The following is a 13,986-nucleotide window of genomic DNA, read 5'->3' as shown; positions in this document are numbered from 1 at the left end:
CTCAAGAAGTACAGTCTGCTCTGTCCTTTCTTGTAGATTGCTTCACTGTTGTGTCTCCAGTCCAGTCTGTTGTCCACATGAACACCAAGGTATTTATATTCCTCAACCACCTCCACTTCTTCTCCCATGATGGAAACAGGGTTTGATCTGACCCTGTTTCTCCTGAAATCTACAATCATCTCCTTTGTTTTGTTAACATTCAAGATGAGATGATTGTTCCCACACCATGCCACAAAGCGGTCCACCAGCTCTCTGTACTCAGCTTCTTGTCCATCTCTGATACACCCGACTACTGCAGAGTCATCTGAATATTTCTGTAGATGACAGGAGTCTGACTTGTACTGGAAGTCTGAAGTGTACAGAGTGAAAAGGAATGGTGAGAGTACAGTCCCCTGTGGTGCTCCTGTGCTGCTGATCACCTGGTTAGACACACGATTCTTCAGTCTGACAAACTGTGGTCTGTTTGTCAGGTAGTCATTAATCCAGGTGATTGTTGAGGCCTCCACCTGAGTCTTCTGGAGTTTCAGACGAAGCAGATCAGGCTGGATTGTGTTAAATGCACTGGAGAAATCAAAGAACATGATCCTCACAGTGCTGCCTGCTTTGTCCAGATGACAGTGGGTTTGTTGAAGCAGGTGTATGATATGTTTTTGGGTGGTGGGAGGAAGCCGGAGTACCCGTAGAGAACCTACGCATACCAGGGAGAACATGCTCATTTTATTATATTTAATAGAAAATACTACATTGATACTGCATTGCTTCTACAGACCATAGAGAAGACACTTCACATTTCCCCTGCGACGTTTGAATGACAAGTTTTGGTATATATTTGGTTGCTTTTTTCAATATCACCACTAGGTGTCACTTCACTTTACACACAGGACCTTTATGGAGAGAACTTCACTTTTCCTGGACATTTCTAACTTCATTTTGAATGAAAACAAAAGCTGGGAGCACAATCATTAAAAAACGACATGTTATTTTACTCCCAGATAGCAGACACACTCGTGAAGCTGCTCCTTTTCCTCACAGATTGTCACTTCTCTTTGAATAAACCAAAAGATTCTTGGGGGTTGTAATGCGAATCTCAGACTTGCCCTCCATGACGTTATTGGCTTCTCTTCCCTCTTGGCTGCTGTATTTTGTCTGTTTTCCTCTTTTGGTCCCAGATTAATTAGAACGCCATTCTCCCAAGCCTTCTGGGTTTTTATTGATCGATGCAGCTATGAGCTTTTTTACACAGATAACAGCTAATGTGGAGCATGTGAAAGGATGGAAAGAAAACTATTCTCCGCCAAATGAAAGCTTTTACTTTATTCACTTTGGGGACACACTTCAAAATCAGAAGGCACAGGCAATAGTTTAAACATGTTTATGTGGCTCTTTATATTTTCATGACACAACATGATTGCAATTTGTCAGAAGTAAAAATTGAAAGCTGGTTGTACAACACATCATTTTAAGTAGCTTATTTGCTTGGCAAAGGTTTCTGGATAAGCGCCATGATGCCATCAGGAGAGCTGTTTCAGATACAGCATGAACTACAATGCCTTTCCAAGGTCATGATTTTACTGTCAGTGCTGGTGTAAGAACTGAGGCCAAAATGAACAGTTTGGGCTGTAAGAAAAAGAGGCTCAAGTGTTACATGAGCTGTAAAATGCTGCAATTCTTTGTGTCACCATTAAAAGGTCATAGTTGAAAAAAATCTCTAATCAAAACTGTAAATAACAGTTTTTGATATTCATAGTTTGTGTGATTAAAATAATTTAAAATGTTCAATATGCATCTTCACCAAGTTTGATATGAATGTAGAAAGTCATAACAACACTACTGCACCCATTTTAATCACCAACTCTCTGCAACCTCCTTTCTTTTTTTAAATGTATGAGATTGAGTCTGGAACCCTGCTGAACAAAGACATCCACAATGGCAAAGGTTCAAGGAAAATGTATATCCTCCCATAGGGCGTGGTGCTTAAAAGATGAAGCTTACTTGGTCTTCACTTTTTATTGTCCACATGTGTCCTTGGGTGTGGGTGTGTGTGTGTGTGCGCGTGCATGTGTGTGTGTTGCATCTATTGCAGAAAATTGGCAGTGAACTGACCTTGACTGACAATACTTCACATTGCCTTTGTTGTTGCTAGAGTTAGAAGCACACGCACACACATATCAACGCAATCCACATTAAAGTGCAGCTGACTAGCACTGATACTTAGCATGTGGTGCCTCTGGCTCATACCAGACATTTTACTGGGAGGTTCACAGTGATACAGCAGATCGTACTCGTGCACTTTAGCTCTGGCACTGAACAAATCTGTAGTGTTTGTTACAAAAGCATTACATGATAATGGAGCTGGACAGTTTCATAATTCATGCTTGTTGGGATGCATTACACAGTAGTTATTTGTTAAGATTACCCTTTTCTCACTGCTGGTACTTTATTGCTGCTCCTGAGATGTCCCATTAGCTAATAGCTATATAGCTAATATTAACTCACTGTTAATATGGAGTTTTACTCTGAGCATTTCTGGATTAACCTCAGACTGCTGTGCCAGTATCTTTATTTATATTGGATATATCTTTACCTTTATTTACTTAAAATATAAACATATAATTAATATATATAATATAGATATAAACTGATGGTGTCATTCGCAGATCAATGCATTATATGAACAATATGAGATGGCAATTAGAAAAAGAATGGTCAGATGTTTAGGTGATAAAAATGCAGAGGAAAATTTCGGATTTGGGGCTGAATGAAAAAAACAGTGCTGCCGTTTTCAAGATAAGAATTTACAAGATATTTCAGACAGATGAGCATTTTTGTGTATTGTCAGTTCAAGTTGGCCTTGGCGAAAGCCGACTGTTGACTCCGTCAAACAGTCTGGAAAAACCCAAGAGGAATCCGTTCCCATGGAGGGTGGGACCTTACTCAGCAACTTAAATTCATTGGAGTTCCCTTAACCAATCAGTAATGTTTAGAAATGACGTAGGTTATGCGCCGAAGGAGAGCTACGACATCCTTGCCACTAACAAAATTGACGAGGCATTCCTCTTGCTCTTGTTTTAATTGTGTAATGCTCTCCAGAGTTGAGACAACTTCATGGATAGCTTCTAGGCAAGGCAAGGCAAGGCAAGGCAAGGCATCTTTATTTATATAGCGCATTTCATACCACAGGCAACTCAATGTGCTTTACATAAAGACAAGGCATTTAAAAGAACAGCATAAAGCAGCAATTTAAAGAGAAAAAAATAAAAAAATAAAATAAATAAATAAATTTAAAAAAAAAAATAAAAAAATAAATAAAAATAGAATAAAAATTAAAGCAATCACAGAAGAGGGGAATAAGAAAAATATAAACTCAACCATAAGCACACCGAAAGAGAAATGTTTTTAACCTGGATTTAAAAGTGCTTACAGTTGTGGCTGATTTCAGTTCTGCTGGTAGTTTGTTCCAGTTGTGTGCAGCATAACAGCTAAAAGCTGCTTCACCGGGTCCAGTTTGAACTCTGGGCTCCACTATCTGACCTATCCACTTCTAGCGTCTCTTCTTCCGTCGCCATGTTTATTTCCGCTGCGGTTGAACTACAATTACATGGACTACAATGGACTCCGCAGGTGAGTTCTGCGTCACCACTCTCAACTGTTTGCTGATTGGCGAAACACTGAGCGAACCGAGGTAGGGGGATTTGGCCAGACTATGTGCGGAGCCACAATCTTTGGGCGGATGTACGTAGGATGGCGTCGCCAGGCTAAGTTCAAGTGCCTCTGTATTGGGAATTACCTGTGTAACTGTGTGAGCAACAACTTCAGCATTTCCACTGCACAATCCCAAAAGAGTTACAGATGTTACTGTGCTAACATTTAATTATGTAGATAGTACTGTTCATAGATCATAACAAAACTTGCATGTATACTGTACCTTACACCCTACTGGGGTCCTGTCTGGTGTGGTAGACCATGGCCTCCATTGCTAATGCACTCAGCACCTGTTTTTGAGCTACCATGATTAGTGCCTCCATGTTGTGTTTCAGACCAGTCTTTTCTAGCCACTGATAGGACTTTTCAACATCAGCCAGTTCTTTCATTTGTCACTGGTACATGCCATGCAAAGTCTTATCCTTCCTTCTCTTCATTCTCTGCTTCATGGGATTTAAGCTCACTTAGCGGTTTGTCAGTAGGGAAGATCTTCCTGATGTATACCTGGACTTTGACGCTCACTAACCCCCAGCCTCCCTCTTTCTGCTTGGGTGCTGGACTTGCAGGGAAATATGAATTGTGAGGAGCTTTGCTGTCATGATATAATTATATCTCCTCCTTTAGACAGGTTATTATTAAGCTGAAAGATGAAATAGGAAGACATGTTTCCTCATATCTGCCCATTTCCTGGTATCTGGGCCTTTTATCCTACTATGTTTAGCTATTCAACTTTTCCCACACTGTCAAACTCACCTAATTTTTAATTGCCAGCTACTTTTCAAGCAAATCTCATCCATCCATCCATCCATCCATCCATCCATCCATCCATCCATCCATCCATTATATTCCATTTATCCGTTGGGTTGCAGAGGCAACAGGTTCAGGAGGGGAATCCAAACACCTCTCTCTCCAGCAATACTTTTTGGTTTCTCCTGGAGGATCATGATATAGTCCCAGGCCAGATGGCACATATAATTCCTCCAGTTCTGAGGTCTCCTCCCAGTTGGACACAGAGCAGCGACTCTAATCCGAGCTAATCCGAGCCCAATGGATAGTCCAGCTTCTCACCCTATCTCTAAGGCCCAACCCAGCCACTTTCCAAAGAAAATACATGTCAGCCACCTACTACCCAAATCTTGTAACCATAGGTGAGGGTTGGAATGATAATGGACCAGTAAATTAAAGCTTCGCCTTTCAGATCACTTCCCCCTTTACAACATTTCACATCATAAATACTATACTGACATCAGTAACGCTGACAAAGCCCCAATCCGTCTGTCCATCTCTCACTTTCAGTGTCAGTGTGATAAATGGCCATGGTCCTCAACCGGAAATAGAAGGAGTCCCCCCTCAAAGTCAGGGATAAGTTTCGACTTCAATCAGAGAAGCTTAAGCATATGTATCTCGGGATCTTGTTCACAAGTGATGGCAGTATGATCTCTATTCTTGAAAACTCTCTTCTGCTCTGTCACCAGAGGCTCCCATCCTACCCCCTTCTTTTCTTTATATTACTGCCTCACAGAGACATCTAATCAATAAAACAAAATTGTTTCAAATTCAACTCCTGCACATCATTCAATTTTGTTAAGTTTTCTCAGTTGCTCTCCCTTTATTGAAATACTAGCGGAGTATCTGATAACTGGCAGGGAATACGTATTGACGACTTGGACTTTGTTCTTCTCATTCGACTGACTCTTTAAGACCTTCCTTATTCTTTGTAGGTACTTGGTTGTGGCTGACTTCCTTACAGCGTCTTCATGATTAATCCTTTGTCTGTGTGACCCTGAGCTACAGTAATGTGTGAAAGAAACTACTCTCGTTCAATTGAAGGTTTTATGTATCAGGACATAATAAAAAAACTTTGAAAAACTTGGGTAAATGCAACCTCATATGAACAACAACATTATTAATTATTGTAGTAGTGCGGACAGAGTAACCTGTGCACTTGGTGTTAATTTAACCTCTTGGGTTGTCTTCCACAGTACCGTTGAGTTCATGATAAAGGCTCTTAATATCCTGTTGAGTTCCAAGTATTCCAGTATCCAAGTGTGCAGCATTTAGGCTCTCTTGTAGTCAATCCAGGAGGTACACAGATTCATATGTTTGATCTTACAGTCTTGGATGACAGCTATGTTGATCAGTAGCTGGTTACTTCCAGTGTCTGGGCCCCACTCATGCATTGAGCTATGTGCCTACTCATCTTATCCGCTATGATACCTGATCAAAACTAAATCCTGTACGGAGGCAGGTCATTGGCTGGTAGTTGGATGGAAACAACCCCCTCTTGGGATCTTTCATCATCACTGTCTGACTTTGGGTTAACTAGTCTTGGTCCCATCCATTAACAGCTAGTTCATTTGTGCTGCTAGGTGTCCGTGAAAAAGTGTTAGTTTCTTGAACTAGTAAGTGTATATGATATCAGGATCTGGTGCAGACCAACTCTTCGGACTTGAAACTTTCTCTTGGATGTTTACCATTTTCATGGCTACTGGTTATTGCTCTGGGAAATTGCTGTGGTCAGCTCTCCACCAGCCATGGAGCGTTGGCTAATGTGCATTAATAATCTCTTTGCCAGAATAAATAAAGGAATAAAAATCAAACAACGTGTTGGTTGCCATGTCTGATCTTCTGTCAAGTTTTCTCTGTGTTAACGACTTAATGAAAATAAATTTTTTAAACACCAAACATGACACGAATGAGCACAACTAAGTCAATATGTACTAATTTAATTTAGGTTTTGAAACCGACAAAAACAGAACAACAAGATAGAAGACCTATTGTACTGATGTTGTAGTTTCTAATGAATACACAATTTATTAGAATTATGTTTACAAAAGTTTTAAGACTTAAGTCTGAAGTCCTTGAGGCTCAGTGGATTGCCTGCTTTGCCTTCGTGGTATTTCATCTTTGACTCTAAACATTTCTTTACAGCTTCACAAGAATAGCCACTGTCTTGTGTCTGGAATTAAAGATACTAACAAGGCGATGTTATTCCATACCAGTTTCATAGTGTTACCTGCAACATGTTCCTTCATGAGTAAAAGTGTAAACAATGACAGAAGCAACGGAATTAGAGGGAAAGAATGTGAACAAGATAAGTAGAAGGCCAGAAATACCAACTAACTGTGCTGCCTTTGTCTAAGTAGGGTCATACTGTGTATCTGTACTGATGTTAGTCACATCATAGTCATACATATTGAATTAGGAAAATAAGATTAAATGCTGCATGATACAGCATGATACTGCGCCTTTGCTTCCCAACCCATTCATATTGATTTCTAGAGATTTCATCCAGGTCTCCCTCTTTGCTAACTCCCTACTCTCCAACTATTTGTCAATTGCCCCACCATAGGAAATAAAAAGTTGGATTTATTCAATGAAACTATAAAAGGTGCATAAAGCTCCTCTGCCCTGGCTCCATTTGAAAAATCAAACCACAATCTGGTTCTCCTCATTAGCTACCTGTGACCATACAGACTTTAAAAAAAAAAGATTTCAGGAAGCTGTGGGGATGGTTTGAGTCCACAGACTGGAATGAACACCTTTGAGCAGCACTGTGAGGATCATGTTCTTTGATTTCTCCAGTGATATTTAATACAATTCATCCTGTATTGTTATGTAAAAAGCTGCAGGACATACACAAATATTTCTTCACAACCCCCTGATTTATTGACTACTTGACAAACAGTTTGTGGGACTCAAGGGTTATGTGTTTGAGAGGGTGGTCAACAGCACAGGAGCACTACAGGGGACTGTACCCACACACCGTGGTGTGGGAATAATCACATCATCTTGATCTTAAACAAAACAAAAAAGAGATTATTCTGGAGTTTAGGAGGACCAAGAATATTCATTAAGAGGCATCTTCATCGAAGCTGTAACACAGAATGATTCAGGAGGTCATTCGTACCGGCAGACATTACCATAAATAATTACAGCTAACGATGATGGATGAGAAAAAACAAAAAAATAAAGAAAACCAAATACCGCACGCAACATTATATTTGCCTTTGGGAGAAATAAAGTATTTTCAAATTTAATTTGTATTTCCTTTATTGACTGTTAGAATATCAGTATCCCTCAGCTCCACACAGGATCCACCTTGTTCTCAGAATATGGATTGATTGGATTCATGGGAGCATGAAAGGGACACTCCCGCTTCCAAACGTATATTCATAAATGTATGCTGATACCACAGATACAGTTTCACATTTTGAAATGGCTAACAGAGGTCAGAGAAAAGGACGCAATGCCTTGTTTGTAAAAATGGAGACACAATATGGAGATGACTAAACAGAAGTCGTTGGTTTGCTGCAACAATCTGATGTTGATAGAAACAGAAGCCATTTTGACAGAAACATGTTTGCTTTGTGTTCTGAACAATCTTATCCTCTCTGACACTTTGTAAAGGCTCAGCTTGTACCATTTAGACGTTTTCTTCACTTTGTTTCCATGTGTGCTTGAGTTGTGCTCATCACAACTGGGAACAGCTCTAACTCTGAATCTATCTGCCCTCAACAATCGGGCTGACTCATGCAACGCATAAAAGTTCAGCCTTTTATTTATTTATAGAAGTAGGAGATGGCAATTTTTTATGGAGTGTTCATTTCAACATAAACATGCTGTATTACACTCAGAATATCAAATTCAAAATTCTCTTACTTTTATGAAATACTTCTGATTCCAAATTTACATCCTCAATTGGGATAGTGTGTAAAATGTAAATAATGCAGTCATTTGAAAATTTCAATAATGCAATAATTCATAATAGATCATTGAAAAAATGTATAATATCTTTTCTCACCCGGTTTTACTTCATTTTCATAATAAACTTTATTAATCCCTGAAGGGAAATTATTTCACTGCAGCATGAATTATTGTTATAGATATGTCATTGTTATTGCTAGATAACAAAGTAAACTGTTGTAAAGTGAATTTGTACCAGAGAGGGAGATTGTCGTGAATGGATTAGGGAGTTTTTTTCTGAGTTTTTTTTAGCTTGGCTAAAGCTGATGATATCACAGACAGTATCGGCAGGTAATACAGGTGAACTCCCTCGTAAGACAACATGCACAGAAGCTCACAGCCAACAGTTTGATAACTGGGGTAATAACTCCTTAGTGACATGTCCAGGATTACACCAGCTGTTAAACAACACCAGTTGTAAAAAAACACGTAATCCTTCCCCCTTTACTGTTTCTCTGACGGCAGTCTCCACGAATACTCCGAAGGCCGGGTAAAGATGTATTCCTGCATCCCAGTCTCTGTAAAATAAACATTGTTGCCTTCTTGATATTCATGTTGCATCCTTGTCAGGATTCTAAGCGTCCTTCCTCCTCCTTCCTCTCCATTTTGTTCCTGCTCTGTGTCTTAGACATCTTCTCTTAAATTCATCTGGATTTAGAGTCTAATTCCAGATATTTTGGGGCTTTGGAAAGCTCAATCAGCTGCCCCCACATGCAAACAACTTTCCTGTTAGCATTGTTCTGTATTGTAACAGATGTAAAACAGTTCCAGAATTACCAGCAGAAATAATTCCAGCAGCACAGTATCCAAGCTAAAAAAGGAGAAATGTTTATAAAAAAATCTTTGTTTTCGCAGAAATAAGCACATTTGGAAATCTCAAGACGATACATAGAAAGATACATTCTCTCCAGAGCTACTGCAGCAGGCTGTCATGAGTGGCATCTTCTACTACAAAACAATGCTGTTGTACTGGATGCAGAGTGCAGTTTAGCATTGTCTTGCTGGAATATGCAAGGTCTTCCCTGAGAAAAACATTGTCTGGATGGGAGCACATGTTCCTCTAAAACCTCTATATACCTTTCAGCATTGATGGTGCTTTCCAGATGTGCAGGTCAGCAGTTCCATTGGCACTTATTCACCCTATTCCATCAGAGATGCCGACTTTTGAACTGAGAGGTGATAACTGGCCCAGAGAATGGGGCAGCGCTTCTGGATCATGTTCATGTGTGGCCTCTTGTTTGCATGATAGAGCTTTAACCTCCATTTGTGGATGATACAATGATGAACAGACAATGATTTATGGAAGTGTTCCTGAGCCCGTGCAGTGATTTTCATGACAAAATCATGTCTGTTTTTAATTAGTGCTACCTGAGGGACTGAAGATCATAGATTACCAATGTTGCTTTTCGGCTGTGTTCCTTGTATGCAGAGATGTCTCCAGATTATTGCAATCTTTTGATGATATTATATACTGTAGCTTATTGAATATTTCTTTATTATATAATAAAAAAATACATCCTCATATGATTATTATATAATATAAAACGTAACTATCCTGAAATGTCTTCATCATTTGTTTACGTGTGTTTTTACAGATTGCTGAGCATATACGTATCAATTCAAGATGAGCTAGTGCTTTTTATGAAATAGTAAAATGTCTCACTTTCAATTTTTCTATTGTGAAGGAAATATTGGGTTAGGGGATTTGCAAACTATTACATTCTGTTTTTATTCACATTTTCACACTGTTCCAACATTTTTGGAATTGGGGTTTTACTTGTTTTCTATGTTAATACAATGTAACGAATTGCTGTATATTTACGGTGGATTTACAACGGTATCCGACTGTATTTTACAATAATTATAAAATACTGTTGAATATTCATTCTTCACATGTAAATTAACAGTTAATCAGTCATTTAAAAATACCAGTAGATAACTGTAATTTAACAGCATAAAACAGTATTTGTAATGAATTGATGTCCAAATCCAAAATACGTTATTATACTGTTAAATAAATTACGGTAGATGTGCTGTAAAATGACTAAAACACAGTTATCCTACCGTCATGTACTGTAATCCAAAAAACAGTATTATGCTGTTAGATAAATAACAGTAGTTGCACTGTAAAATAACTACAACACCTTCCATTATTCTACGGTCATATACTGTAATCCAAAAAAATGGTGATATACTGTTAAAATAAATAACATTAGTTGCACTGTAAAATAACAGTAAAATACTGGCGTCCCTGCTGCCAGTATGTTACTGTTATTTTACAGGGAAATTCTTTACAGTGTAGAAAATCAAACTAAAGGAAAAAATCTTAAGCTATTTAGTTAGAAGAAGGAGATTCTAAATATTGTACATCATGAAAAAAACAATGTTAAGTTTAATGCTTTTGCGGGTCCTTCTTAAGTTAGTATGACCATGCAGGTCAAATTAATCATATGTCATATGTAACAAGGCAAAAATTTGAACAAAGCTGTTCATTCAGGGTCTACAATCAGGACAAACGTGAAGAAAAGGTTCCCTCAGCTAAAGCTCATCACCAACTAGCACAGTTACCATCTCCACCAGGTAAAACCACCACAGGTTCAGTCCCTTATAAAGGTTACCAAGCTGACAGTTGGTTGTTGGGAGGGTCTGGAGCAAAAGCTAACATTTGCTCTTGTGTTTTCAGTGTGGAACATCGTGTTGGTCCTCATTAAAGTTCTTTTTAGCTGATTTAACATGTTGAATTTTGCTTGTGCTGGTCAGTACGAGAGATCACTCTGACTGGCTGTTCACTTTGGTAGATGATTGACACTGCAGAAAAACACATACACTGCTTTGTGTTTGATATGTCATTTAGGTCATTTCCCTTGAATAAAACTGGAGGATGTTGTTTGGCAGGATTGGATTTTTCTAACACGTACAGCTGATCTCTGGAGCTGGATTCTTGTTACAGGCTCTCCTCGCAGTGATGTATGGAAGCTAGACATGTGTCAGCCATATTTTACTCTCATGGCCTGTTTGCAGCCTGAGGTTTCTGTTGCACTTATTGAATGGTGTAGTTATGGCGCCATTTGTTAACATGTGTATATTGTTGTCCTGTGTGTGCTGTGTCAAAGTCAAAGTAATGGCTAGAACGTCAGAGCCATGGTCAGGAACAGATTGCTGCACTGCTCATGTTGTACATAAAGAGTGACTCCTGCCCAGCTTTATTAACTGTGGGAAGCTGCAGGGGGAGTTCATGGGTAAAAATCAATGTTTTGTCCCTGATGCTACACCCTCACTGATGCTGCGGTTTCAGGTATCTCAGTGTCTGTGGTGCCTTGAAGAAAAAGTATTTTTTCAAGAGCTTAAAGGGATAGTTCGCCTCTTTTGACATGAAGCTGTATGACATCCCTTATTAGCAATATCATTTATGAACATTGACTTACCCCCTGCTGCGTCCTGTGAGCCGAGTTCCAGCCTCGTTTTGGCGTTGACGAAGGTAGTCCGGCTAGTTGGCTGGGGTCCCGGAAATAAAGCGCTTTGCTTCTCAAAACAATATGCGTTCAAAAGAGTAATACATTTGCGTCACAAAATCGTCCCTCCAGAAAAAGTCAGACCTCACAATCGCTTGGCGCTATTTTTTCCTCTCTTCATATGAATGCGTACAGCCACCCAGCGATAGCCGCACCTGTTACGGTGTTTACTGCTCAGAAGCAGGGGACTGCTCGGTCTGCTCTTCGGTCTGCACAGTTTACACAGCCCGTAGTGATACGAAGGGAGAGAGAAATAGCACCAAGCGATTGTGAGGTCTGACTTTTTCTGGAGGGACGATTTTGTGATGCAAATGTATTACTCTTTTAAACGCATGTTGTTTTGAGAAGCGAGCCGCTTTATTTTCGGGACCCCCGCCAAAACGAGGCTGGAACTCGGCTCACAGGACGCAGCGGGGGGTAAGTCAATGTTCATAAATGATATTGCTAATATGGGATGTCATACAGCTTCATGTCAAAAGAGGCAAACTATCCCTTTAACAAATGGAAAATTTGTCATAACCAATAAGTGAAGGAATATGTTAACAACTTTTACTACAGAGCAGAGGTACAAATTACATATGTTGATTTGACTTCCTATTGCAATTCTCCTTTTCTTTGCTTGTAATTCTGCAACTCTTCCCTAGATCATGTATTCAAGTGTCACATTAAAGTTAAGTGCTCTTAAAAGTATCACACAAAAGACAAGAAATGTGATTTACATCTAAAATCACGGGTTTTATGGCTCTTTATTTTGGTTCTTCTTTTGGTCTGCAACTTGTATTGTTCAGAAGAAACTATCCTTCTCGTCCTTAAGCGTTTGATGCCGATAGCATCAGATTTATGTGGTTATGTTTCAAATTTCTATGTCCTTTTGTCATAATGTCCAACATAAGAAAAGCCCCAACAAAAATAATGACCTGCAAACCAAATTACATTATAACCACAAACATTCAAAGAAGGTGGCCTGCGAAAACACCGTCAAAAATCCCTGAATGTAGGAGGTTCACCATCTCTTGATTAAACATAACCTAGAATGTTTGCAGTGTGGCCTGGTGAGTGTGTGTGCACAGAAAGCCTCTTGCCTGACTGTGTCTAGCTGCACCTTTACACAGCTCCTCTAGAAAGCGTAAAAATGCTCAGAAAGCAGCCTATGCAGAGCAATTCCTGCCATCTTGCCTGGAAGCAAATCACTCACTGGACCTTAATGTGAGACAAAAAGCAACAGAAGACTATGGCATCCCCACATGTTCCTTCCGTTCTTCCTGCTCAGCCAAGTGTGGGCCATCATTGACATGCAGTTGAATAGATTTCTCAGTGGAGCAGTGCTGCTTGTGTGGTGTTGCTCAGTGATTGTGAAGAGATGTGGTAACGATTTGGCAATGATTTGGAACAACTTTGGAGCTTTGAGTTTCATTCTTACTCATTGTGAACTGTAGCTGAACTTAACAAGTGCCCAGGAGGTGCTCTTGAATGGTATCAAGCTGTTGCATAATCCTACACCAGCAGTGTAATTATAAGAATCCAGTCAAGTTCTCCGATTTTAACATTTTTGACAATGTACTTAGTTTGGAGGATTGCAAATTGTGTTTTTTTGCTGATGTCATAAATAAGCAAAGCTTGATCTTTTACATGAGCTCACTTCACCCTCTTTTTTGGTCTTTCTTTTTGACCACATGAAAGAAATAATTTATGAAATGTAAACAAAAGTGGACCCTAATCACAAATGAAGAACTCACCCCAATCTTTTCTGTCCTCTTCAGGCATTTGGTCACGCTTATTCCACCCAGCGTAAGGTAGCCGAGGATGGGGAAACCAACGAGGAAACTTTGCTGCAAGAGTCTGCCACCAAGGAGGCCTACTATATGGGACGCCTCTTTGAGATCCAGTCAGAACTGAAGCAGAGCCGGGCCACTGCTTCCAACGCACAGGCTGACAATGAGCACTTGAGCGTGCTAATGCAGGAGCTCAGGGAGGTACAGAGTAGCTGTTAGGGCATATCATATAATTTACTATCACATGATACCAC

The 13,986-nt window shown here is 39.6% G+C and overlaps 1 protein-coding gene across 5 annotated transcripts in view; it reads left to right on the top strand.

The window, feature by feature from the left end:
• LOC142385455 (protein bicaudal D homolog 1-like) overlaps nucleotides 1-13,986 on the top strand; it is a 60,441-nt gene that overhangs the window by 14,668 nt on the left and 31,787 nt on the right. For all 5 annotated transcript variants that reach the window (XM_075472009.1, XM_075472008.1, XM_075472007.1 and 2 more), the window contains exon 2: nucleotides 13,721-13,933. In XM_075472009.1, the coding sequence (XP_075328124.1) occupies nucleotides 13,721-13,933 (213 nt within the window). The remainder of the gene's footprint in view (nucleotides 1-13,720; nucleotides 13,934-13,986) is intronic.

Source organism: Odontesthes bonariensis, chromosome 8, assembly GCF_027942865.1.
Source record: "Odontesthes bonariensis isolate fOdoBon6 chromosome 8, fOdoBon6.hap1, whole genome shotgun sequence".
NCBI classification, from domain to species: Eukaryota; Metazoa; Chordata; class Actinopteri; order Atheriniformes; family Atherinopsidae; genus Odontesthes; species Odontesthes bonariensis.
Note: the sequence above shows the minus strand (reverse complement) of the source record. Positions and strands in the feature narration are given on the sequence as shown.